The sequence below is a fragment of the Genypterus blacodes genome, unplaced genomic scaffold, assembly GCF_046128005.1.
Source record: "Genypterus blacodes isolate CSIRO-AG114 ecotype Tasmania unplaced genomic scaffold, CSIRO-AGI_Gbla_v1 ptg000058l_1, whole genome shotgun sequence".
NCBI lineage: Eukaryota > Metazoa > Chordata > Actinopteri > Ophidiiformes > Ophidiidae > Genypterus > Genypterus blacodes.
Window position 1 is genome coordinate 902,964 of NW_027466870.1, and position 25,411 is coordinate 928,374.

The 25,411-nt window shown below is 44.0% G+C and overlaps 1 protein-coding gene across 1 annotated transcript; it reads left to right on the forward strand.

Annotated features, from left to right (window-relative positions):
• The first annotated feature begins 386 nt into the window (after nt 1-386).
• On the forward strand, nt 387-24,825 carry fgf22 (fibroblast growth factor 22). The gene is made up of 3 exons (XM_076152841.1): nt 387-1,313; nt 21,746-21,849; nt 23,201-24,825. The coding sequence occupies exons 1-3, from the start codon at nt 941-943 to the stop codon at nt 23,393-23,395; spliced, it is 672 nt and encodes a 223-aa protein (XP_076008956.1). The 5' UTR covers nt 387-940; the 3' UTR covers nt 23,396-24,825.
• The last annotated feature ends 586 nt before the right edge of the window (nt 24,826-25,411 follow it).

Below are 25,411 nucleotides of genomic sequence, written 5' to 3' on the forward strand. Positions count from 1 at the left end.
CCCCCCCCCCCCTGCCCCCCCCCCTCACGTCTCCGCTCTACCCCCGAGATGCTGCAGAAAAACTCAGCAGCCGCTCCCACAGAAGAGGGGACTGACTGACTGACTGACTGACTGACTGCACACAGCCAAGCACGAGGCCGTTCACTTGCTGCTTCACTGCCCCATACGAGCTGACACACACTCACTCTGACACACACACACATACACACACACACACACATACACCGGCTCTCTCCCTCCCATACTCACTCACTCCCTCTCTTTCTCCACTCTCCCTCTCTCTCTCTCTCTCTCTCCCTCTCTGCTGCTCCTCTGTATCACACACTCACACATACACACACCACTGCCAGTCACCAAACCCTCATTCAACTCCCTCTCAGCCACGGGTCAGCAGCTCAGACAGGCACCTTATTCCTCTCCAGCTGGGAAGAGGAGAGCAACGCAAGGTGCACACTTACACACAGACACACACACACATACTTCACAAACTTAGAGGAACACGCACACATAGACAAACACACACATGCACATACACACCAGGACTTTATCTGTGGACCAGGAGAGAAGACCTCTGACTAAGGAGGAGAACAAACAAGGAGAACTTACAACTTTTTGAAAGTGGATTCATAATATCAGTATGTTTCATGACACGAGAGGAGGAATGCAGTCAGAAATGGACAGAAGATGACAAGGAAATCATATCACCAACCGAAGAAACTTTGACCAGCTTGTTTCAGCAGGAAGGCCTGTTGTCAGCACATGTACCCTAAAGTGGATCTTCATCACCGGTGACATCCAGAAGACCTACTTTGTGTGTCATTTCCCTCTCTCCCCTCTCTCCAGGGCTCCCACCCTTTTGTCATCCCTCTCACTGGGGCATCTCCAGATCATCAGCATGCCTGCAGCTTGCGCAAGGTGCATCTCGGGAGTCTGACCCACCATGTGCAGATGGACGCGGTCCGTAGCTCAGCTCTGTCCTGAACCTGCCCTTGGCATTGCCAGCGCCGCAGCCGCCACCGGGCGACTTCTCCCCCTGCCCAGCGCGGCCTCTCTCTGCCTGGCATGCTTCACCCTGCTCCTGGTCACTGCTGGCACTGCAGCTGGAGCCTGTCCTCCCGGGGTCGGGCATGAGCCTCTTCAGCTGCTTGCGAGTGGCATCAACTGCTCTTGGACTTTGGAAAGACACACTCGCAGTTACAATCACCTGGAGGGCGACGTTCGACTACGGCGACTTTACTCCGCCAACAAGTTCTTCCTCTGTATTGACAAAACTGGAAAGGTGGACGGCACACGGCGGAAAAACTACGCAGACAGTAAGTGTCAGATCTCAGAGCCGTATCTTGAATGTGGGTGCAGTCTGAAAGAATGGAGGGCACTGCCTGTGACGTTTTCAATGTTATTTTTTATGGTTGGACTTTCTTATCAGTGTACTTTTATAGCTGCTCATAGGGAATCCTGTGGTTATATCAGTGCTGAGCTATTTGTGTTGTGTTTAGAGCAGGAGAAGCCCGTTGCTAGGTAAGGAGGGAATGCCCCAGTGTGGATTTAGGCTCCTCGTGGGACAGTTGGCACTTTAGAAGAACGCTGACTCGAGGAAAGACATTGTGCATCAGTTGGCCGCGCAAACTCGGCTTGGAAAAAAGATTTAATTTCAACGGGGATTAACTTGTCAAAAGTGTTGAGAGCACATCAGATGAAAGGGGCAGATGTAAATATAAACAGATTTTTCTTACAAATCTACAATCCTGGATGCAGTGGAGTTGTACCGTTGAAGTGAGGGTGCTCATGCGGTGCTGTGTGTGCATGCCAGGGATGGAAGGAAATCTATAATCACAGCCAAAACCCTGCTTAGAATATTCTACTCAAGCAGCACGACTCATTGTGAAGGTTATCAGTGTTAAATGATGAGAAATTACAAAGGTCAGCAAAAATCACTGGTAGCTTTTTAGAATTAAGTATTAAAATGAATAAGTGTAATAACTTCATGCAATGTTTTTTTACCCATCAAGTTACAATTTTGTCTCATGTTGAATGTAAAATAGTGAATAGTAACTACAACTGGCAGATAAATGTGTTTTAAAAATAGTAAAATTTCCCTCTGAAATGTGTAGTAAGTGGAAATACTCGAGTAAAATATCTCAAAAAGTTACTTGAGTACAATACTTAGTAAATGCAGATAGTTACTTTCCATCAGTGGTGAATGTGAGTTTCATTTCACTATCTGTCAGACCGGCTCAACCTTCCATTCCAGGAAAGTAGGTGTTCATTATCAGGTCGGATCTAATGATTACACCAATAAAGCTGTAATATGTTTGTGTGTGTGTGTCCATAAGTCACACCTCAAGAGAGCTTGTTCACAGAGCAACGATGCCACTTCAGCCTCTCCATCAATGCCTTCATCTCTCACATGCTTGACCAGGTCAGAGGAGCCAACTCTGGCCATGAGAATACCTCCCTCTCCATTAGTCACTTAGTGGCTGGATGGCTCTCAGAGATGTTTATGGCTTTGACGGTAATATTTATGTATTTGGTCATTAATGTGTTTTTACATAAGTGGGTGAGTCAGATTTTTTCCATACGGGAGCAGCACAACAGGCCAAGTCCGAGCTGCAGACTGGGTGACATTTGTTAACCTGTCTAGATTACTCACCTGGCACAATCTCTGAGAGCCACACACAGCGCCTAGAAAAGCTCAAGTCGAGGTGAATTATTACTGTGTGCCTCTCCAAGTATGGGATTTATATTTTTATAATAGCATCATCCCCCATGACAAAATATTATCCCAACTTTGCTCCAATTTGGCACTTCATAATTCAGCTTGTAAGACGGGTAGCACACTGGCAACATGTAAGAAAATCAGTAAGTGTCCGTAGCCTTTGGAAAGTAGCAAAAGTGATGCCCAGGCAAATTGAAAATCATTGCCTTGCCTTGGTGATGTTAGTAATGCTTACAAGGGTTTGCAGTGGCTCTCCGTGAAAAAGTGCAGTCCCCTTTAAAAGTAATGTCCTCATACACTTTAGCCATCATCCTCTCATTTCCTTTGGTGGAAAGAACGATTCTCTCTATGCTCACAGAGAGTGAGGGTGTGTGCAGTGCACCCTGAGCTCAGCACGGAGCCAAGCCGGCGGTCATGTAGGCTTTGCCTCAAAATTAACAAAATGGACCCTGTGGTCAAGCTGTGGTCGCACCTCATGATGGGGCAGATCTGGTTTTAAGGCCATTTTGAGGTTTCACTGGCTCTCTGTGAGGATACATAAGGAGGCCATGCTATATAGATTATAGAGGGAGGGCCGGGCAGGAAGTTGTACATATTTAATGACGAGAGCGGTGACACAGATACAACAGAGCAATATCAGTATGACTGCAGGAATAAAAACACATACCAAACTTACTTGGATCGGATTTGAAGCTCAATGTATTCTGATGTATCGTGCTAATATACTTGGATACCACCCACACACACACACACCCACACACACACAAAGTGCTGTTATTTCCAGCATCATTAACCTCATGATTCCATTGTGCCAGTGGAAGATGAATGCTCTCTCTCCGCCGCTCAGCAGTCTGGCCGACCCCTCCTCTGTCCTCCCTGTTGCCCTCACACTCATGTCGAAACAGCTCTGGTGTCCCGACAGCTCTGCCTGCTACACCCAAGCCCCAGCCCTCACCTCCACCCCACTCAGTTTTTCCAGCCCCAACTCCCAACTCCCTCTCAGGTGCAAAAACAGTTGGAATTAGTCAACAGGCTGCTCGCTGCTAATTGAGGTTGGAAAATATTGTATCAATCCCAGTGGAGCGGGAGCATGGAACAGCTGAGGGGAGCGGCGGGAGGGAGTGAGAGAGCGGGAGAGAGAGAGGGATGGCACGTGAAAGGGATGAGAAAGGTGGACAGAGTTGACATAGAATGCAAAAGACACATCGCAAGAGAGAGCACCTTTGCATGTCACTCTTGGTTTTCCATGTATGTATGCAGCAATTAACCATTAGTTTAGCTTTGACGACCGATCCAACAGTGGTCATAGATGGCAGTGTGACAGATTTAACGCTCTTGAGAGGGAAGGCAGTCAAAGATTTATGGCCAAAATCATACAGTGTGACTCTGGTGACTCATCTTTATCACCAAACAATGAGAATAAGGTGGAGTTGCCTTTCAGCAGGCATAGTAAACAGTGTGACTGGCTTTGTATCTTTACATTTAGGTTTTGGTTTAAAAAAAACAATGAAAAAACCCCCAAATATTTCATTTCATTCAAGCATTTTAACCTCTTTTCCTTTCCAGAGGTCTTGAGATAATGAATGCATAAAATACAACGTTTAGTACTTCAAATCATACTCTAACGTAAACCCACTTAATGCCTTTCCATCTTACAGGTGTTATTAATGATCAGACAAGAGCTCACTTGATCCTCCTTCTGCTAAGTGATGAAACGCAACACTTTCATCAGCGAAGGACAAGACAGGCTGACTGAGTATCTGTTACATTTCCTGCCTTGTCTGGCCACACTTGATGTATGAACCTCTACGAACGCACACACACACCCACACCCACACACACACTCACACAAACACGCACGCACGCACACACACACACACACACACACGTATCAATTCCTGAAGTGTGTTGTAACAATCGTCCTGATCTCTTCGTTAATCAAATCAGAAACGAGACAAGATAAGAACACATTCTACGTATAGGTCTGCTTATGATTGCAAGTCGCTGGATAAGAGAAGCGGCTAAAAATAACCTGTTAAAATAGCAACAAGCAGAGGCAGCGTGCAGCGCGGGAGGAGAGAGGGCCTCAGAGTGTGTGTTTTGACCTACGCTAGAGCAGAAAATGATGGAGAGGAAAAACACACCCAAGTGTTTACAAAAGCTCCAGAGGCAGGTACGCATCATATCCTGTCCTGGGTCATCGGTCATACACTGCTAATTAGACAGTGCTGCAGCGCAACAGCTGCGCAGACACACCCAACAACCAGCCAATGATCGATCGCAACGGCAGATCTGAAGGTAAGAGGACGAATCAAAACACGCGTCGAATGATCGCAATTGCGTGGCTATAATTACAATCCTGTATTCTATTTATGTCTCTCTTTTTATTATAAACTCTGAGGTCTTTTGGTTTCATCTGTGGATGGGCGGTTCAATTCTGTGTGTGTGTGTGGCTAAAGGCATCAAACACTTGTGCAGGCTCCAGGTAGTGACGGAAATAAGGTCACCTCACCGCACGGCTGTAATCGTAGGAGCCGCCGCAGCTAGACGAGCCTCATTCTGCCCTCTGCCGCTCTCACAGCCAGGGTGTGTGTGTGTTGTGTTTACCACATTTCCCTCACTTTGCAACATCTCACCCGTTTGATGCGACAGTTTTCCGAGTTCACGAGTGTATTTTACTTGGACGGAGCCCACGGGAAGAAAAATCTTCCACCCTGTTTCAAATATGTTGTGGAAATTATTCAAAGATGGAAGGGGGGGGGGAGGACTGTCAGTTGCCGAGGAGAGAGGTGAATTTGAAAATGTGAAAAGACAGGATGAGTGCTTCAGACAGATGACTATATCCTCCAAACGCTTTGATCTCTTTGACGGGGGTTTCGTGACAATGTGTGTACAGCAAAACGAACATGGCAGTGAGAGCTAAGAAATGTTGGCGTGTTGCTTAATCATTTGTAATCCATGAAGCAGAGAGTGAAAATAGCAATTTTTTGTCACAGCTTCTTAATAGGGTAATGTTAGATGGCGCTCGTGCAGCAGAGTCACACATCATAACACACTGAAACATATTTAAACAGAAAACAAAAGGGTAATCAAACTAAAATCGAATTAGCTGTGTTCCCATGTAGACACTTTTTCAAATAAATAGAAAATCGGCCCCTTTGTGATTCATCCAGACGGCAATTTAGGCACAATGACATCCACAGGCCGTTACAGCAGACATTAGAAAATGTCTACTCGGCGGTGACTGCCATTTTGAAGGCGTGAGAAAGTTTACCCCGTCCTGACCGTTCTACCTACCGATCATGACTCACCATTAATTCTGGTAGGGAGCTCAGACAGGGACGTGTGACTGGATCAACAGCACCAGAGCTGGAGGGGCTAAAGGAGGGAAGCACCTGGCCAGAGGAAGTGCTTTGGTGTTTAGAATCAGGAGAATACACATGTTAATGAGGCTCGGAGAAGGGCCGGGGCGTGCTCTGCTCAGTATTGAGGTGGAAATTAAAGGCTAGAGGAGTGCTGGAGCGTTTCCCGTTCCTCATTAGGCCTTATGCGAGGTTTCCCCTGGGTTGTCTCACCAGACAGGGGCTGTGCGGACATGCAGATGCCAACACAGGGGTAAAATCCCACGAATCCTGCCTTTATTACCCTTCCCAGTACGGACAGTGGCCTGAGCCGGTGGGAGACAAGCGAAAATCGACCCTTTGCCAGCTGTTGCTTGGCATGGAGAAGCAGAATGTTAAATAAAGCATTAGCGACAGACTGCAGGCAGGCTGAACATGCATGGTCACTCACACACACTCACAGACACACACACACACACTGTCCTGGGAACATTAAAGGCCTGGAGTGTCGGTGTCACTCTAATTAGCCTGACACCCCTGGTTTCTGCCACCAGGGTTTGATATCATGAATAGGCTCTGGAAATGTAGCAATTAGTAGCTAACAACCTTGAGTAGCGCGGCTCTGGCTCCTCTCTGGGATTTACTGGGTTCATCAGCAGGTTTATAGAGTCTGACTGTGGCTCCAGCAGCCAATTCCTTTATAACGTCCCACAGCTCGGGACATCCTGTGGGTGTGAAGGGGACACAAAAGACGAGACTTCACAGTGCCAGTAACAAGCCGCTCACATCCTAGAGCCCACAGATGAAAGATGTTTGCAGTGATGTTCTCAAAGTCTTGTGAAAGCACAGAACGACACTGAATTTAACAAGCAAATATATCACTTTCTAAATGCATTCAGGAGGAAATTATCTAACGGCACGAGAACACAATTATGCAGGGAAATATACTGAGATTAAAATATTCATTGTGGCTCATAAAGATGGTTTTAATTGCTTCTTTTTCCATCTTAGTTTCACATCTTTGACTGTCCAAAAATGACTCTGTCAATGATTTAGGTTCTTTATGCACCATTGTAATGAGTTACAATTCAGTACAGTCAGGCAGTGCATTATTGTAGGTGGCCTGCAAGCTGAGCAGTAACTTTTTAAAATGGGAATGAAGTTTGGCCTTTTCCTCAATGAGCGACTATTAGCACTGTTACCATGTGTATTTTTGGGCGTAAAATGAGTATTAATTAGATCAGTAGGGAGCCGCCAGCCGGCTACTCTTACTCATGCCGAACCACATGTTCGAAATAATCTGCCAAAGGAAACACTGAGCGAGGAACAGCCACCAAGCACATCTCGAACCGCAGACGAGCACAGATGAATGTACACGTGCACACACATAATCAGCCCATTGAATCTGGGGAGACAGGATAGCCTCTCCCTTAGGTAGACCAAGACAGGCTAATGGTTTTGTTTTGACCCTTCCAATAAGGCTTCTCTCCAGACATCATGTCCTGGAAGGTGTTTAACCATTGGCCCTCAAATAAAGGCAACTGGAACAGATCTCCTGCTGCAGACGGGGGAATAGAAACACCTTTGGCATCCTTAAACACAGCCTTGGCTCACTGGCTTATTTAGTTTGAAGGTGAGAAAACCTTGACCTAAAATCAGAATGGAACAGTAACAGCAAGCAACCCTCCCTGTATGATTTGGTCATTATCATAAAGGAAGCAGCAAGAGGCAGTAAAAACAGGTGCTGGATTCCTCTCTCATCTGACATTCAGGGTTATCTTGAGCTCTCCACCCTTTTTCTGCACAGCTATAAGCCCCAGAAGCACGTGGAAACTCTCTGGACTTTCAGTAGATGTGGATGCACACCCACACACGCGCACACAGTGACAGCAACCTGTCTGTCAATGACTCTTTGTGGCTAAATATTGACTTGCTGTCAGGCAATCAAGTCGTCGAAATCAAGTTTACAGCTCCTGGTTGCGCTAACAGACATAGAGTATCACACCTCTGTACGGGGAAGAGGTGCTGCTTACAATGAGCAGAGGGGAGCTCAGTAGATAATGGACTAAGGGCAGAAAAGCTGTGTCAAGTCAAGTTTGTTATTGTACAGCGATCCCATTACTGTTCTGCCTTCCAAGCATATACTATACTCTGCCTGATCCGCATTCCTTATATGGATCTGGACCAAAGTGCACCTATTGATATGTGAGCTGTTTATCACGTGATAATTATACCTGTGTTATTGTCACATTTGGTTTTACTTCGAAGAGATTATTCCCTTGCACTTGGATCCAGAACTGGACCCACAATTTATTGGGTTTCTCCATCAGATCATTACTTATCAGACAGATATTACACTTCTCATTTGTGTGCTTATCACTGTGTAGCTTATATAAGAGAATTCGTGAATGCTTACCTGACAGTGTGAGATCATGATAATAGGTGATATGAGATGAGTGCAGCATTAATGACTTTGACTGTCACGGTGCATTTCTGGTCCAAAGTATCTGAGTGTGTAGTCCTAATCTGTGACTGGTGTGTGATGAACTCCACGATGTCTGCATTCCAGTTATGACCCATAAAGGCTACATAGTCCACATTTGAATATGGACTGTGTGCATTTATATATATATATGGGTCACGACAGCAGGACCATGTGGACTTAACATTTGGTTTTAATTGATGCTGAACCGATGAATTTACGATTTAAACACTAATCACTAATTGTATTTTAACCTTTCCTCTAGCCTGTAGATGACCTTTGAATAAAGAGAAACAAATCACCAATGTTTCAAAGTCAACAAACTGATAAAAATCTCTTTTGCCTTGAAGAGCGGAGCAGGAGAAATCGCTGTCTGGAGTGAATAAACCCTTTTCTGCAAAAGCATTTCCTGAAAGTAGAAGTAGGATAATTAATGCAAATGTGGAAGGCAAAAAACGACTGCAGCGCAGGTCCACACATACCAACAGGTTGAGACCATGCAGCTTCGTCTGCCCAACCACATTACACACATCCACCCGTACCTGCTTTTTATCTCTGAGGCCATTTAGCTAAACGAACATGAGCAGGATGTGAGTGTCGTGTCGGAGCGCTCTGTGAGCACTTTGAATGTGTGTGTGTGTGTGTGTGTGTGTGTGTGTGTGTGTGTGTGTGTGTGTGTGTGTACATTCAGAATGCATGTGCCTGTGTTTATACTTGTGCCATTGCAGCAGCATGAAGTGGACTCTAAACTGAAAAAGATGTGCATTTCCTTTCCCTAATGGCTAATATGAACCAGACCTTACCTTGCACTCAATTCAGATGCTCGCATGTGTGTGTGCATGTGGGTGTTTGTCTTGTCTGGAGGGCCGCGCTCCTCATTTGAACGCACAGGGTGGCACAGAGCATTGTGGCATTATAGCTGAAACAGTACAGTCCACATCTTACATCAGGCCACTCCCATAATAACACTGAGATCTTTGTCCTGAGAAACAGCTTGTTGCTCTCTGACTGCAACATCATCTTTTATTTCTAACTTAAAACACATTTACATTACAGGTCTTGATGCCCAATGTAGATTTTGTTTGCCTGTATGTGTTTTTTGCTTTTTCTTTAATGTTTAAATATGCAAAAGACGTTTTAACATTCAAAACAGAGATAAGTAAAAAGCCATAAAGGTCACAGAGACAGCCCTGCAACATTTCTGTTATATTTGAGTTGGAGAAGAAGGATTAAAGCACTTGTTGCAGCTTTAGGCATCTATGTTTTCTGCCAAAACGTCAGTCATCATCTGTTCACATGCTCTCAACACAAATCAGATAAGTGTTGGAACTGTGTCAGTTGTACCTGATGGTGTAAATGTATCACCAGATAATAACCATTAAAGTGGACATTATATATCAAATCACAAAGCAGCTCTATGTTAATATGCACACATAATTCACTGTCTCTTTCTTTGTGTCTGTCCACTCCTCTCCACCTACCACCACCTCTCTCTCTCTCTCTCTCTCTCTCTCCTGCTGTCTCCACCCCCCCTCTCCTCCCCTGCAGTGGATAGGATTGGGGTCACGGCCCTTTGACCACTGGAGCAAGTGACAGCTCTGACAGGGCCCGATTTCACTGTTGTGCTTTCTGTCATCTTCCTGAACGTCCATCTCATTTTAATAATGTAAATATGGGGCAAGCTCGGGGCATGGAGAATATTTTGTGTCCTGCTGCTCAGCCAGTGGAGCGTCGCATGTGCACACGGCACACCTTAGCTGCACATGCTCACACTCAGGCCACCGCTTTACTGTCACATAGATACAATGTGATGAGTTCTGATGAGTGAGACTGAGGTTGGTTGATTCCAGAGATTCAAGATCATTAAGATATTTAAGAGTCAGTATATAGACTGGACCATGCAAATGAATGTTAACAGATTTTTAAAATAAGCAGTGCTTCTGCTGTAGACATAGCAAAATTACAACTTGCACTACTTATGATATCTAATTATCACCTTATCTTATTTTCACAACACAAGCTACAAGAGCAGACTTTTTGGAAATGTGCATAATATCTGATTGCGTATGCTAACATGCTGACAGGTTTGATGGCAACCAAAGCCAAATACAGGACTTCTTTCTCAAATTGTAATTGATTGCGCGTCTGCCTAACACATGTTTGTCAACTGCAAGATAGGTACGTCCAGGAAATGCTTATAACAGCATCTACTTGTTACTCTGTAATTTTTAAGATCTGAGCCAACCCAATCCTGGGTCTATTCAGATGTGGTAACTGGGTGTAGATTTTTCTAATAATGACGATGAAGGTAGGAAACTGTAAACAAGGCCTTTGTTTTCTCCTGATTATGTTTCCAGTCAGGGTGGTTGAGTCTGGTCTGGACATTCAACCAAACCAGCTGCAGATGCAACACAACAGTTTACTGAAATTTCGTGGCACAGGGGAATGACCTCAGTCTAATGTGGATCCCGCCATGCCGCCCCTCCCCTCCCACAGTACCAAAGTGCAGGAAACTGCAGAAGCCGTGAGTCACAAAGCTCTTGGCAGGCAAATCTGCTCGTAACTATCTGTGAAGCCTTTGATAGCTTGCCTTTTGCTTGTTACGGATGTGATGCATGATTTGGAGGTAGTTTCTCTCTCCTTGATTAAAGAAGGTTCCTCGGTCGGTAAGATTGCGGCCCCTCGGTACCACACACACGCAGACAACCAGGAAGAGCCCACACTGTGTGCTTCGTTAACCTTTTTCACCTCTCATGTCCCTCAGCCTCACTACTCCAGCACTCCAACTCACCACGAGCCGTCTGCTGGCTGGCCTGCCCCCCACCGTGCATGTAGGTCTACGGGGTTGATCAGTGGCAGCCGGGCCTTTGCCCTCTGATTCAGCATCTTGGAGGTCCTTAATGAACTCACTGATGTTCCATTACATATAATCACAGTTTAGGATGTCCGTGGAGGTTTGTGTTCAGTTGTATAACGACCATGGAGTGCATGCTGACAGGACACGTAGCTACACTCATTACTGTATGATGGTGGGTGTATATTTTCATGTCACAGAACAGCGCCACGCTCCGCTTCAAATCGTTAACAATGACAGTCAAGTTGAATTATGGACAGTGTTTGTCGTTCCACAGACGTCTATTTATTCATGATTCATGCCTTTTTTACAGTGGAATTCTTCAAACACACAGTCATATACAACTACCCCCCGCACGCATAGATACACACACACACCCAGATGTGGACGGTGATTCTGAGGGATTGGGTCAGTCTGTCTGGGGATAAATCAGACAGGCTAATCTGTCCTGCGAGGGGATGGAGGGTAATTGGTCACATTTGACCCCCGGCCTTGTGGACTGTGGGAACGCAGGCTTTATCTACTAGCGGTAATTGGCTAATGAAACACTTCCGCAACCCCTCCACTAGATTGTCATCCACTGGTTGGGATTGGGTGAGGCAAGTGTGTGCATACATGTGTTGTTTTGAGTGTCTGGTACAAGGGGGCCAAAAGGCATTTTTGTGCTAGCGAACATGTGTCTATGTGCCTGTGTGTGTTTGCGAGTACTCCAGAGAAAATGGCAGGAAGCGGAACTCCCTGTGGTCATCTCCACAACTTTATCAACAGCATCAGTCTCATGTCGCCCGCAGCATACTGATACATTGACAGAGCACACATTAATGGGTTTGTGGTCGCCATTGCTATTCAAATTTAGCTTTTAAGTAGAAATGGTTAATGTAATTTGAAGAAAATCCTTGGCCAAAGGGAGGGCTGTATACTGTTAGTGTAGCTGGGACATTACTGGATGTTACGGAGTGTTTACGGATATACTCACAATACCAAAGTCTGGATTCATCAAGGTTAGAAGGTACAGATACGCTGTCACATTATATTTTATTCTATTTTGTTAAGGTTTTACAGTCTTAACACAGAATCATTTATATGGGCAAAGCCATACCCACATCAATAGAAAGACAAGAAAACCAGGGTGGGTAGAGTGAGGTGTGGGGGTGGGGGGTATTAAGAAAAAAAGGCTAAAGTTACGGTGGTGGGACAATGTCTCTGAGGTCCCATCAAGTGAGCCATTCATAGATGTAGGTCTACCAGTTCGTGGAGCCAGGGAGACACTCCGATAGAGTGGGGCCCAGGGTGGCCTTGTCTTTTTGTCCCAAGCTGACCCCTGCTCTCCCGCCTGGCCTCTGCGCCCCTCACCTGGCCTGTTCCAGCGCACTGGTAACAGGATACCTGTAATTTGCTCTAATGGCCTTTGAAAGACCTGGCTGGGCTAATCCCAGGAGTACCTCTCCCAGCAGCACCGCATGAAAGGGTGGGGGTAACAGGGCCGAGTGCGAGTCCTGAAAGAGGACCGGCCCTTTTGGATTGTGTGTGAGAGAATGTCACCCCTCGCGGCCGGGGCTAGGGCCGAGGGAGTGTTGGAGTCGGCTTTCAGCAGATCACCACCATGTGGCTTGTTCACAGGCTCGGAAACTGCTCCCAGGATTGTCCAGAGGTAGCTTGTCTCTGCTTTACACCTCCCTCAGTGGCTCAATCTGGCAGGGATGAAGCACTGTACAAACCCACACTCAACCTCATGAAAATGGACTTCATAATAATAAATTGAGTTGTATTTGCTCTGTAGGATGTGTAATTCTCTTGGGGAGATTGCATTGCATATATTATTACTAAATTAACATTCATAATAATCATAATGATAATAACTGTGCTGAATATTGACAGACAGGTAGAAACAATATGTGTGTGTGTGTGTGCGAGAGAGAGAGAGAGAGAGAGAGAGAGAGAGAGAGAGAGAGAGAGAGAGAGAGAGAGAGAATCAGTTGAAGAAACTACGTTTGTGTGTGTGTGTGTGTGTGTGTGTGTGTGTGTGTGTTTGTGTGTGTGTGTGTGTCAGAGTATAGCTGTTAGTATGGGATGAATAAATCACTCCACTCCTGTGGGAATTAATAGGCATGATGAATGTCAGGCCAGAAGGAAGGGAGAGACAAGTGACCCAAGCTCGAAAAAAGATCAAGAGAAAAAGAGAGAAAGAGAGAGGAAGCAAAGAGGGAGAAAACGAAAAGTGAAGATGATTGGGAGGAGACAGTTAGATAACGCACATAGATGGGATAATCTGCATGATGGGGAAATGTGTAGGATCCAAGTACAACACACACACTCACACTAATGCACGAATCGTCATTTCTGGGCCAGTAGAGCACTCAGAGTGGCTACCACAGGACCTGTTAAGGAGACTGTAAATCTGACATTGCTGTCTTATTCTACTGAGTCCATTAAACCAATGAGGGCATTGCACCATATCGATATTGACCTATATCACAGGCCATCATAGTGTATGAAACATTTTGTGTCGCCTGAGCTCAACCAGAGTAGAACACAGGAGTAAAACCCAAATCCCAAGAATATTCAAAATATGAATGATTACTTTATACTAAACTCTACAATCCAACCATACAACCAAAACAAAGCAAAAAATGAAGCAGAAATATTATTGTTGGTTAAGAGAATTTTTTCTAATGATGTCGTCCAAAATTATGACACTTAATTTCATGTATTATACATTGAAAACTAGCTTTCTTGGTGTTTGTAATGTAACTGTATTATATATTGTATATGGCCAGGAAAGTGTAGAGCATCTCCGAGCTAAACTGAACTGAACTGAACTGAAACTGACCTTCAGTTTGGTATGACGTAAACTATAGATACTGTGGAGTCATCAGACTTGGACATACAGTAATGCCTTTATTGTACAGTGACCCACAGCTTCACTGAAGGACATGGAATTTAAAGATCCCCTTTCTTGATATGCCTGAAGCAGTCCAATAACATAGGAAGTCACTGTGAAAAACATGTGAGCTTTGACATCGATTAAGGTTGGATAGACTGCTGCAGGTTTCAATAGAATTCTGCCATTAAACATTCTCGCATACAGTGTGTAACTTGTTCACCTGTGGTTTCAGGCGTGATATAGTTGGACGTTTATGTCAAATACTGAGTTCCTCTTGCTTGCTGAATTGCTTGAGCAAATGTGTCACATGTGTGTTTCTGTTGTTTCAATACTAATTATAACATGATAAAACCCATTTAGCTTACAGTGATTGATATGTTTCTAGAAAATGCCATGTAATATGATGCATTAAGCAGGGTAATAAATTAAAACATATACAAGCTGCAAGCCCCAATGACCACAACACATTCGCACACGGTAAAACAGACAAAAAAGGCCAAATCCAGACTAACAAACTCTGTTAGCGGCTAATCATTACTAGCTGCTAACATAACATGTCAATTTTAAGCTTAGGCTGTATGACTTCTAACAACTATTCAGTTCAAGAGCCTCTCTTCTGTTCCATCATTAGAAAGGTCAACAGCAGAAGAGTCAGAGTTGAATTTAATCAAACTTTGATTGCTGTAAGTAGCAATGTAGCAAGGTTGAGTAGCTGCTTAGCTTCATAGCAAACAATGAGCCGCCCAGCGTGGCACAAATGTTCCACTTCTTATGTGTTAGCGGCTTTATTTGTGGCTGTTAATTGCGCTTTGCATGTGCAGCAGACATAAGTGGCATTTTATCATTTTAGTGTAATATTGATGTCGAGCAGGGTTAGAGTTAGCACATCAATGGCAACAACAGATGGAAGACAGCTCGTCTCTGCTACTAATGGTACCGGTACAGAGAAGCTACGAAGAAGCTTCCCAGGTTGCAATGATAGAAGGAAAGTCATGTATAGATGCACACATCTAACACACTTCGGGTGTTTGTTTGTGTTCCATTTTTGCTTTATAGTGCTTTTAGAACATTGTGTATGCACTGTTTGTCTCACTGTTTATGTTTTAGAATTGAATTTGCACACAAAGCACAGACACAAACTGCAAACTAAATAAATGCAACACAAAGCAGATGTAAAGAAGAAAGAAAATAAATAATTTTCCTGCAGATAAAGTCATGATTTTGGGGAGTTCACATATTAAAATGTTATTTTCCCACCAACTACTCTTTTTTTTACAATGTGAACTCTTCTGGCCTCTTTAGCACTGGAAGTAGCTCTCGGGGAATTCCTTACCATCTGCTAATCAAGGGCTTGTGTGCTTGGTGGATTTGACCTAGAGGTCAGTATTTTAGTTGATAAAGTATACCAGTAGTTATTCTCAATCAGCCCTCAAGTCATGGTTCATCAGGGAGCTGTATTTAACTCTTGCCTCTCACTCAAGTAGAGGGTATCTGGATACATGTACGTGTTCCACTTAGGCGTGTGGGTTTGTAAAGGATTGGTCCATCCTGGTTGTGAGATCTGGGCCTTTCTACCAAACCAGTAGTTTGTTGAAAATGAGAAAGCAAAGCTAAAGGTGTTTAATATAATGCAAAAGGTCCCCCTAAAATAAGACAAGGTCCTTAATGTCCCCATGCTCAGCAAACATAAAGACAGCCTTCCTCCCCCCTGGCTTTTGAGTGACTTGGTCCCAGACATAGTCATGACATCATGACAACAGAAATCTGCCCTTTCTGCAAACACACCTCAAAACAAAAGAAGGCTGTTGTAGTTCGGGAGCCTTATACTGTTTCAGTGTATCTTCACAACAGGGCATACTACAATCTGCAAACTATTTAAGCAGATACCTCCCATCATGCTGTAAATCATTTAAATGAGCTCACTCTCTCTGGATCTCTCTCTCTCTCTGCCCCAGAAGCATTGTCATGTGCATATTTCAAACAAATGGAAGATCAGTTTTCATATCAGCCACACATTGCCATGAGGTCATCATTGAGAATGTATCACATGCCGCACAGCAGAAATAGCAAACTCCCATTACGAGGACCTGACAAGACGTTCCTTCATGTGAGAGTAATCGACTAATCAATACAAGCAACTGTTCTTATTTTATTCACAGAAAGCCAGTGTTAGTGGAACGGAATCACACTCTCTGGTGTCTGCCTGTCTGTCTGTCATGGCGACAACATCGACAGTCGCTATCTGATTTGTCAGATTGGTTGGAGTCTGCACTTTTCAACATTTTTATTTGTTTCCACTTAAATGTTGAACCTTTTTGACATATTTTAAACTGTAGGTCATAGAATGCTTGAACACAAGCTGGATAAAAGTTGTAACTTTGTTTTTCAATATTCCCTATGATTTCACCAAATCAAATCAAAGTTGATTGGGGGTGGCCCATCCTACAAAAATCTACTGTAATGAATCTACTGTATGGACCTAATGTACCTACTGTTTGTGCACATTTGCATATGCCTGACTTATGACCTGATGGTGGCGCTATACCAACAACAGGGAAATTAACACTAACCTCTGAACTGCCACAATGAACTTGCAAAACATATGCAGTGAGTTTAGCATCTCTATGGGTGGCATTTCTGGTTTAAAAAAAATGCAACCTCTGAATGTAATTGTGGTCACATTTACTTCACTACGTCTAAACACTAAATTGTATTTCTAAACTGTATCTAAAAAATGTATTACATCACTTCTGGCTCAGACGGAGGAGTATCGCTCATCTCCTGCTCCCTGTGTCATCATTGTGATGACTAATTTCTTGGATTTGATCTCTGACATGCTGGAGGCAATAATCACAGTTTTGTGTGACTCAGCATTATGTTGTGAGGGAAGACTTGCCCCTAAGACAGTTCATCATTATGGTGTATGGCTGCTAGTCAATCTGTGTTTCTTTTGACTACAAAAACCAGAGTGGTTGTTGCTAATCAAAAAGCAGTTTTACTGTACATTCAAGGGTTAATGTGTTTCCGTCTCACACCACCTGTGAAGGCCTCCGCCAGAGTGCCTGTTCTCATGGTAATCTCTCAAGGTGTTTAAAGCAATAGTGAGTGATGCCTTTGTCTGTGCCGATACACACAGACGGTTGCTTCGCGCAGTACCAGGCCTTTCGAGGGGGTCATGGCAGATCAAAGGTGCTGGTCACAGCCATTAGGCCCAGCAGTGGAGACCCGACATGAAAAGCTTGTGTTTTGAAAAGGAGGGCAGAAGGAAAAAAACAACAGGGCCCTCTTCGTTTAAAAAGCAAGCAAACTGTGAAATAATTGAAAAGGTATGTCAATCAAGAGCAGGAGCACAGCGGGAACTCTGAGATTCCCAGGCTCTGCTCTGGTCAAGCACTGAGCCATGGAGGGCTGCTCAAGGGGGCAACCTAAGAAATTAAAGACCAGGGAAAGGAACAAAAAGAAGACAGGAGGAAAGGAGCTCAAAAATCTCCTTTTCTCACTGTCTCTTTGCTCAGTCTTTCACTCTTTTCTGCTTTAAATTTGCGATGGAAAGAAACGTTTTTCCACTTGTTGCAGAGCTCCATTCATACCGCTCTGCCATTAATAAGATCTTGTCTGGCTCTTCACCTCACAGGTGAGTAACAAAGACTTACTGGAGGGAGCAGCCATTGGGAAGCGCCTGCCCCCACCAGCAAAACCCCCCATCTTATAACCAGCACCTTCATTCTGTACTGCCTCCCCTCACTCCTCCCCCCAAACCATAAGTCTGACAAAAGGGAACCCCGTGAGAGTGTCTCTCTCTCTCTTTTCTTTCTGCCTTTTTTTTTCAAGGTCAGAAAAGGCTTGAATGATCTGACGATGGGCTAACTTCCAAAAAATGGGGAACGGGAAGAAAAGAAAGAGTAAAAAAAGACTGGGTAAAAGACTTTTTCTATGCTTTTAAAAATCCCATAGAGGAGAAATAAATGGCAAGTCCACAGTTGACTAGACATGTATAGTCCAGGATTTGCTTGTAATGGCAGCTTGAACTTATTGACAGTCCCAGCCAAAACATGTCAAAGGTTAAGAGATCTTGCCAATTGCAAGTGGGAAGCCAAAAGTACCTTATTCATCCGCTCAATAGGACCACCAGTTGATACTTGTGCAGCAGAATATAGCACAGAAGTGACCTTCAGTTTCCACGGCAGCTGAGGAAAGAGTTAATTTGTTTCCATTGTTTTCATTATTTTCTTGTTTTTTCCAGAAGGGGTTCTTGAATAAAAAGGATTGAAGCTTTTATTTTTTAAATAAAATTTCACAATTTTTCAGAAAAGTTGAAAGCAAATTACCATCTGGGACACAATTCTTGTAAAAACTTGTTTAAAGACACTCACATACCTCTTCACTATTAAGCTTTGTTTAAAAAAAAAAATCTTCCAATACAGTGACCTTTGTATTCCAGTAGAACAGAAAACTGTCTAATAGTTTAATGCCTCGCTCTGATTTCTCAGGCTTTGAATACAATGGAGTGACTTTTCAAAGGGGGGACTATGGGCTATATGGATCTAACAGGTCTTTATAGATGTGTGGTCAAGCGTCCAGAGTCCAAGTGATTCCTTTAAACAACGTGAAATCCCTGCTTCATGTTGGACCTTTTGTGCACGCCGGCTGCTGCACCCACATGTGTGCATAGAATAAAGTGTTTAAAGAAGGTTAGTTTAAGTGCCTTTTACCATGATTGATAATATTGGTATTTTCAAAACTCCAAAATGTCGTCAAATGAAATGTCTCCATCTCTTGCTGATCATGATCTCACCTATTTGGATCTACATCTGATTTTGAGTTATGATCTAATTCCTTTATGTTAGGATGTCACTGTGGATGTCCCCACTCCTCGCAATGTCTCAGATGGGACAACACATGCTTCCAACACACCTACTGTGTCTGGAACTCCAACTTAAAAATAAAGGCAATTACTGCTGGCAGCACTTTCAGGCACCAGCGGTTTTCATTGGCCTGGACTAATCCCCCATAAATCCTTGCAGAGCTCCAATCACCAGCCGAGCCTCAGCTAATTGCTTATGAGTCCCTCGCACGCTCCAGGTGCCACCATAGCACACCCGGTGTTTGTACACACAGCTCGTAAAGAGGAGGCTGCCATCAAAGTGTTAATGTTTCCTCGGAGGATCAGAAGCAAAGGAGGAATGATGGGGGCGCAGCTGGGCTCATACCTGGATGAACTCGACTGGGGCGCTCCTTCCTTTCCTGCAGCTGTGAGGAGCAGAGAGGGGCTTCATTTGCACGCTCCTGTCAGAGAAGAAAGACACTCAACAGGAGTTTGTGTTTGTTTACCTTCTACCTCCTTCTCCTCTTTGTTCTTTTTTGTCTGTGCTTAATGTAGATGACCTCACATGGTGGGCACGGCTAGCCATGTTCAGGGGCAGCTCAGGAAAATTAGGAGGTATATAATTTGATATGTGTGTATTTTTTTCTATTTTTTGAGTCGTGCAAATGGTCTCTGAGAAAGCAGCAGTGCTAGTCTAAGGATGTTCACAAATTAGAGAGGGTTTCATTTCAAGAATCAGGCGAAACTGATGAAATGAGTGCCGGGTTCAAAAATGAACAACATTCAAGAAGGTTCTTTCACACTTGGTTGTCATCTTCACAATGACATTGTTTGTTGTTCAAAGGCTCAGCAGAAATGGTAAAAGTTAAACAATCAAGACGTTGAAGCATTGATGAGCTGAATTTGAAGACTAAAGATTTCAAGCTTCTTTAGTTAGATTTCATAGTCATGAAGCCGTAAAGCCTCATTTGTCTCAACGGTGCAATATCACGCACAAGAACTGTAGCACCTACTTCACTGATTACAATGAAAAATGTCAAGAACAGATTTAACCCTTAACTATCCGAGCATTTTTTGAAATATTGTTGATCCACAAACATGTTAGCTCAAGCCTGTGCGCAAGCCTTGTGCTCAAAATGTGTGTTTTCACATATAAACAGGGAGGACAAATGGCAGCACAGGGAGAGCAGCACCTGCTCAACCCCGGGTGTGAACATTTATTTTTCATTTCTGGGTGGCTTCGACCTTTAATTCTGCTCAGGGACTCACTCACTGCCAGGCCAGGACTTGGTCGTTGCGCCTGAGCTGCTGGAGGCTGGTCAGCCGGTCAGCCTGTTGGCCACAAAGTCCCTGCTGCTTTTATGACTCCGTCATTTCCTAAAAGCTTCTGGTCACCCCTTGTCCTCCAGCACCTTGATGTGTTGCTCTGTTTACTTGATCTGGCCAAAGCCAACACGCCATTTGGCCAAATATGCAGCTACGCCTCTACTTTACAAAATGAAGAAACTACTGTGTATAAAGATTACATACTCCTCAAGATATTTCCTCAGCTTAGCTTTGGTTTCCAAGGGTGCTAAAAGAAGGTTTCATGCTGTGATCAGATAGCAGGCCACACCAGGTGTGTTTGAAGGTGAAACAGGGCAAATAAAGACAAGCAAAGTCATTCAAAACGGAGCTTCATCTCCAGCAATTAGTTTCTTTTCAGCCTTCAGGTCATCTCCAAAACATTTCTCCCTCTTGTAGTCATGACAATGGGTGTGTGCCTTTATTTTTGTATGCAGACAAAAACCAGATCAAGAGTGAGCCACATGGGACTTGTTTGCAATCAGTGCCCAGAGGAAACAATTAGCCCTTGAGCTTGCCAGCTTTTTCATGGGGTGAAGTGAGTTAGAGAGGCTGCTTAAGTGGCCATCAGACACGGGTTGTGTGTCCCTCAGTAAACAACACTGTGTATCATCAGGACAGGAGTGTCACATCTGGAGCTGGGAGACTTTTATAGACGTGTGACTGGGCAGGCTCAGACAGCGTACTGTAAGTGTGTGTGCTGCACAAGTGTGTGTGTGACGCTGTGAGAGTCTGGCTGCACGCACGCAAGTGACAATGGAAAATCGTGTCTAGCTCACCAAGTTGTCTGTGGATATCTAATGAAGCTCAACAAAATATTTATCAAAAATAATGATACGATCAATAATAATAAATGTGTCCTTGTTTTCCTGACACGATCAAACTTCAACCACTTGTTCCGTCTGTTCGGACTTTTAAGAGCTCGACTGGTCTCCTCACAAAGGGAGATCTCTCAAATAGGCCATTGTGTGTGTCCTCTGTGTGTTTTTTTCTCTTGTCTTGGGCTCTCCCTCACTCTCTCTCTCTCTCTCTCTCTCTCTCTCTCTCTCTCTCTCTCTCTCTCTCTCTCTCTCTCTCTCTCTCTCTCTCTCTCTCTCTCTCTCTCTCTCTCTCTCTCTCTCTCTCTCTCTCTCTCTCTCTCTCTCTCTCTCTCTCTCTCTCTCTCTCTCTCTCTCTCTCTCCACAGAGCATATGGCCGTCTGGTATCCTAATCGCTAATGATAGAGTGGCTTTTGATGGGGAAACTCCCATAGCTTGATGTTTCTAACCCAGACTCTTGTTCCCTCTTTTATTTTCCAGGCCTGATGGAAATCCGATCTGTCAGTGTGGGAGTTGTTGCCATCAAATCTGTCAGCACTGGGCTGTACTTAGCTATGTCCAAGAAAGGCACACTCTTTGGATCGGTGCGTATACAACCTGGTAACATTGTTTTTGGAGGTCAAGATGGGGGGCCTTGGGAGGGGGGGTGGATGCATGTATAGGGGTCCCCAAATGAGTGCCTATACCCAGACATGTTGGATTCTCCTGAAGTGAAGGGAAATCTCAGGAATCTTTTGTAAGAAAGTCCAGAGAAAGGTCAGAGTGCTACTATCAATCATGGCTGTACACCTGGGCCAGGACGAAGGATACCTGCAGCTTGAGGTAACTTGTTCCACTGTCAAAATAGATCGAGAACAGAAAGCCAACCAGCGGTGACAAAGAGCCAGCTGGGCTCCTTTAGAAGTCTTCGCATGCCTTCTGCCAATTGTTGTTCGCACAGCAAGCTCTCTGAAGCAATCACCTCTCTTTGTAAAAAATCAGACACACAGCAGACCTAAGGTGTGTGGTGTCTAGCACATGTTTTTAAGTTTTTAGAAAAAGAGAAATCAAGGACAGGTAATCAGTCAGCGAGTAGTGATAAGATGAGCGGCTTCAGCCAGCTAGACGGTAAACAGCACACATATAGACCCAGACCCAAAGAGAAGCCAGACCTTCCTCCTCTCATAATCTCCAAAAAGGGGCAGGTGAATCGTGCCAGGCTCATACTATCCTGATGCTATCACAGAGAGAGACTCATTATGGAGGCACGATAACAATCAGGAGCAGGGAATGCAGCAGAACCTCTTGTCACTACAATATCTTTCAAGACTCTTTGAATAGCTGATAAGAAGTGGCAACCACCCATGGAAAAGTGGCTTTGCTGGCTGTTGATTGTTTGATTACCTTCGCAGATCAGCATATCTGTGGATAAAAGCTTGTCACTTGAATTAAAAACGGGATTAGAAGGGAGATAAAAAGGACTCTGACCAAAATGTTGACTGGAAGATGCAATGTCTTATTTTGTAATGATGTTATTTTTGATTATTATGAGCGCGTTACTTCAAATTTCTACATTCAAAGAGGACACTTCATGCTTATTTTTATAGTATAATATAGTAGGGTGTGGTTGAACAGTGTCAATCTTTAATGCCTTTGGAGGTGCAAGCTGTCCTGCAAGCTTAGTTACTGATGAATCCTTTACTTCTGGAACATGTTTACACCAATCAGTTACTTGCTTACACACCCAAAACAAGGTTAGTGCATAAGGGGAACATGTTGTCATTACTCAGTGTGCACAGCAGAGCTACAGCAAGGGAGAACAGAGCTGGAGCCATGTGTTTGTTCTCATTAAAGCATAGCAAGTTGACCTCTAAAAGAAAGTTAAAAGTTTAAAAATGTTCTACTGTGGCCTCTACATTGACCTTTACGTCTAAACGTCTGTCTCTCTATTGCCAGGTGAAGTACAACCCGAGCTGCAAATTCAAGGAGCGCATCGAGGAGAACGGCTACAACACGTACGCCTCCCTCCGCTGGAAGTACGGCGGGAGGCAGATGTTTGTTTCGCTGAACGGGCGAGGAAAGCCTCGGCGAGGTCACAAGGCCCGGCGAAGACACCCGTCCACTCATTTCCTGCCCATGCTTCCCTCCTAGCTGCCCGAGCCCCAACTCCTGACTGGCAATTGGGGCGTATAATTATTTTTATTAATCCATCCTCCTGTCACATCAATGTACATTTGTTGGGGTTTGTAACATTTGTAGATTTAGAATAATATGTACTTTTAAGTTATTTTCCTCCATTCTTCTTTGTAATGGTGTCCCTGTAATGCAGTCCAGTACAGTAGAGCTACAGGTGAAGCTGTGTTTGGGGCGACTTTAACCAGATGTTAGAGGACTGAAAAGGGAGAGCAAGGCTTGGCGTCAAGAAACTGGGAATAATGGACACTGTAGCTTATCATAGATGTTAATTAATCATTGTAAAAAAAATGGAAGTGTGTGGGAGAGCACGTGTAAGTGATATTTATCAGTCTGAAATAACACACAACGGAACAACACTGAGAAAGCTCCGACGTCTGCGTCTACATCCTCACTGTTGCTTGGGACACCACTGGATAAGGGGCGACGACGTGCACCTGAACGAACTTTGTACAGATGAAACTGAACTCTTACTGCAGATGAATACATTGGCAGATGTCAAGCAGCCGTCTGTATGACAAGAACACAACTACTGGGATAAATATGCTGGATTTCCTGAGATTAACTATGTGTGTCTGTGTGAGGATGTGTCTGTCAGATAGATTCTATACCGGCCAATAAACTTCAAGCAGCAGTCTGTAAGATTGACATATCTCCTCCAACCTGAGGACATGAGACATGATTGACAGCTGAAGTAGTGAGTCCCCTTGTAGTAAACGGGCTCAAAGGTTTTTTTTTCTTCCAAAAGTCAGATTCCATCAGTAAAGAGGCGCAGAGACATGAGACGTTTCACAGAGAGCTTGCAATCGGGATGTAAAGAGGATTTCAGCAAATTCTACAAAAAGTCTCTGATTCTTGGTCCATAATTCAGTAGTGAAATAACTAATAATCATTTTGTGAGTATTTTGTGATGTAAGAAGCATTTTAGAGTTTCTTTTCTTTTCTTTTAGATCCACCAGATGTCACATAGCCGCAACTCCATTGATTAAATTGTACACAGCAGTAATATAGTTACTACATATCACATCTCTGTCAGGTCTTGCTAACGTTTTTATTTCTCTGATAATATGGCTGTTGCAAATAGAACATTTAATATATTTAAAACATTTTGTACTCTGAAATTGATGTTTATATGTTGACTTTTTTGTGGTGGATTATAGTCACACTGTTTTAAAAAAAAAGAAGGGAAAGCATTGTATTGTAAGCGTTGTATTCACTGTCCATATTCAACTGGTATTGTAAGATGTTGGTCCATCATAAGCAGCTTTCACCTAACAGCAGGTTGTGTATTGGGGCAGGTGTCTGAAAACATCCTTACATACATTTCAGCTAAATAAAATCATTTGAGTGCCTTTGTCCATGCTCATTTTGGTAAACTTCAATAAAAAAGTGGATACATTTGAAGATTACGACTGACTCTCTCATCCCAAAGAGCCAGTGTTTCAAACTGTTGCAAAATGTTTAAATGGCATAAATGATTGCATTCTGCTTCTGTCTGCTGCATGGCTGTGATTGTTAACTGTTGGTAACATCTCCATCAGAGCCCTCCAACTTAATCCCCCCTCCTCATCATAATCATGACAAAACTCACAGCAGGAGAGGTGTTGATGTGGAGGACCTCCCCTGTCTGATGAAAGGTCTGCGCTTATGAACTATCCAATGGAGCATCAAGGTAATTTACACACAGACTGGCCCTCCAGTAGCACAGGAGGCCACTCGGTCCTTTCACTGAACAGAAAGGAGAGTCGGGATGAATAGTGGCTGTTTGGGGTGAATAAAGGCCAACCTTTCAGCCTGTCATAATGTGAGATTACTGTGACGGGGTACATGTCTGGTCAGAATGGTCTGAAGTCACACTGTAGTTCAGCTCCAAACGTCTGGGTTCGGCACACAAATATCAGTATGGGGGGTCTGGCAAAACTGTTTGCATGCAAATGTCTTTGTACTCCAGTTTGCACCCTCAGGGGGTTACAG

Bases quoted from the DNA above. Each gene is read 5' to 3' on its own strand.
- fgf22 (XM_076152841.1), top strand. From the start codon at position 941: ATGTGCAGATGGACGCGGTCCGTAGCTCAGCTCTGTCCTGAACCTGCC. The intron at 1,314-21,745 runs GTAAGTGTCAGA...TTTATTTTCCAG, and splicing joins GCGGAAAAACTACGCAGACA to GCCTGATGGAAATCCGATCT. The intron at 21,850-23,200 runs GTGCGTATACAA...CTCTATTGCCAG, and splicing joins AAGGCACACTCTTTGGATCG to GTGAAGTACAACCCGAGCTG.